This window comes from Mesoplodon bidens (genome assembly GCF_964165515.1).
Source record: "Mesoplodon bidens genome assembly, chromosome: X".
Classification (NCBI taxonomy): Eukaryota; Metazoa; Chordata; class Mammalia; order Artiodactyla; family Ziphiidae; genus Mesoplodon; species Mesoplodon bidens.
The window spans coordinates 103,852,132-103,854,765 of record NC_138163.1 but is presented as its reverse complement, the minus strand read 5'-3'; the positions used below and the strand labels follow the sequence as shown (position 1 = coordinate 103,854,765).

The window sequence follows — 2,634 nt, the reverse complement described above, 5'->3', positions numbered from 1 at the left end:
TTATTTGGAAGTGTTCTGTCTCATTTCCAAGTTTTTAGAGATTTTCCTGTTATCTTTCATGTATTGATTTCTAGTTTGATTACACTGTAGTCAGAAAACAACTATATGATTTCAAATCTTTTAAAGTTCTTGAGGTTTGTTTTATGGCCCAGGATATGTTCTATCTTGGTATATGTTCCGTGGGCACTTGAAAAGAATGTGTGTTCTTCTTTTGTTTTTTTTTGTTTGTTTTTTTTTTTTGAAACCTTAAATCCCATAACGTTTTTATTATAAAGGTGAACCCTGATCTTTATGATGGGCTTATAGGTAGGATTTCTGGTAGCGAGCACGGGCACCAGGACCTCCAAACTTTTTGGATTCGCAGCGACGGGGATCAGCTACCAGCAGGGTCCGGTCATACTGGATGAGGATGTCTTTGATCTCCTTCTTGGAAGCCTCATCCACGTATTTCTGGTAATAGGCCACCAAGGCTTTGGAGATGGACTGGCGGATTGCGTAAATCTGAGCTACGTGACCACCACCCTTCACTCGGACACGGATGTCAACACCAGCAAATCGCTCCTTGCCCAGAAGCAGAACAGGTTCCAGTAGCTTGTACTGCAGCGTGCGAGGTTCGAACATCTCCAGGGGTCGCCCGTTCACCTTAATGAGGCCGTTACCTCTTTTACACTGCGCCACGGCCGTGGCCGTCTTCTTGCGTCCAAAGACCTGCACCGACTGCAGAGGGCCCTTGGACGGCATGGCTGCTGACGTTCACAAGAGCTCCTCACCGCGCGGCGCCGCAACCGGAAAAGTGTTCTTCTTTTGTTAGGTGGAGTGCTTTAGAAATGTTGATTTAGATCCTATTGGTTGATGGTAGTGTTGCGTTCTTCTATATCTTTGCCAATTTTTTGTCCAGCTATTAATTGCTGAGAGAGGAATGTTGAAGTCTCTAACTATAACTATGGATTTGTCTATTTCTCCTTTCAGTTCTATCAGTTTTTGATTCACATATTTAGCTGTTCTGTGGTTTGGTGCATACACATTTAGGAATGCTATGTCTTCTTGGTGTATTTATTCTTTTATCATTATGTAGTATCATTCTCTGTTCCTGGTAATTTTCTTTTTTCTGTAGTCTACTTTATCTTCTATTGATATAACCACTCCTGCTTTATTTTGATTAATGTTTGAATTACATAGCTCTCCCATATTTCTACTTTCAATCAACCCATATCATATCTGAAGTGTATTTTTTATAGACAGAATATAACCGAGTCATTTTTAAAATCCATTCTGCCACTCTGTCTTATAATTGGTATATTTAGGCCATTTAAATGTAATGTAATTATTTATATGTAAAATCTTATGTCTGCCTTTTTATTTTTTGTTTTCTGGTTATTCTCTGCTTTTCATTTCAGTTTGCTTTTTCTGCCTTCCTCTGAGTTTCTAGAATATTTTTTAGAATTGTGTTTTTTTTTTTTTTTATAGTGTTTATTTTTACTTGTTGACAGTTTGCTTTATTTATTTATTTATTTTTGGCTGTGTTGGGTCTTCGTTTCTGTGCGAGGGCTTTCTCTAGTTGTGGAGAGCGGGGGCCACTCTTCATCGCGGTGCACGGGCCTCTCACTATCGCGGCCTCTCTTGTTGCGGAGCACAGGCTCCAGACGCGCAGGCTCAGTAATTTTGGCTCACGGGCCCAGTTGCTCCGCGGCATGTGGGATCTTCCCAGACCGGGGCACGAACCCGTGTCCCCTGCATCGGCAGGCAGACTCTCAACCACTGCGCCACCAGGGAAGCCCCAAGAATTGTGTTTTATGTGTAGTGTTTTTAAGTATATCTCCTTGTATAGCTTTCTTATTGGTCCTTCTAGGTAATACTTATACTAATGTATATGAACACATACATATTATTCCTGTCTACCAGTGTCACCATTTTACCAGTTTGAGTGAAGTCTAGAAACTTTATCTCCTTTTGTAACCCTTTACCCTCCCCAATTTATAATATAATTGTCTTAAATATTTCCTTTACATACATTTACACCCATATAAGATCTCCATGGCTCTTGGTATGATGAATAATTTTCTGTTGAAACCTATGTTATGAGACTTGGGATTTAATTCCTAACCAGCTTCTAAGTTATGCTGATGCTGCTGGTCTACAGACCACACTTTGAGGAACAAGTTTCTCTGCCTCTCTTCTCAGTGAATTTTCAAATGAAAAAAAAATTAAATAATTGGTTTTCTGTGCAAAAGAAATATTGACATCTGATCTCAGCCCATAGATGACTGTCCTTCTAGTTGGCTGAGACATGAAAGAAAACACAGGTGCTCTGAAATGCAGCATTCTCACCACCAGAAAAACTTGTCTCATGTATTTCTCAATATTATGTTTTAATTCTGTAGCTAAGCACCAAGGCCTTTCCTAAACTGTATTCCCTGAGATGCCAGCCTCCTGCAAGGTGTTAACAGGGCTTCTTGAGGAAAAGGGATTCTAAGGTCAATTGAATTTGGAAAGCCTATAGCCTGCACATTTGGAAGTTGACAAAGCCCATTAATTTCCTAAAGACTACAAGAGTACTGAAGTGAAGAAGCTTGCTTAATTTTGTTTAACCCAAGCATATTTGACCCCCGAATCTCATAACACCTATTAGTCTCT

General features: G+C 40.0%; 1 protein-coding gene across 1 annotated transcript; it reads right to left on the bottom strand.

Moving 5' to 3' along the window:
* Positions 1-246: 246 nt before the first annotated feature.
* Positions 247-788, bottom strand: LOC308609058 (small ribosomal subunit protein uS9-like). Its single transcript, XM_081222535.1, has one exon. It carries the CDS (start codon positions 739-741, stop codon positions 301-303), a length of 441 nt encoding a protein of 146 aa, XP_081078661.1. The 5' UTR covers positions 742-788; the 3' UTR covers positions 247-300.
* Positions 789-2,634: the final 1,846 nt, after the last annotated feature.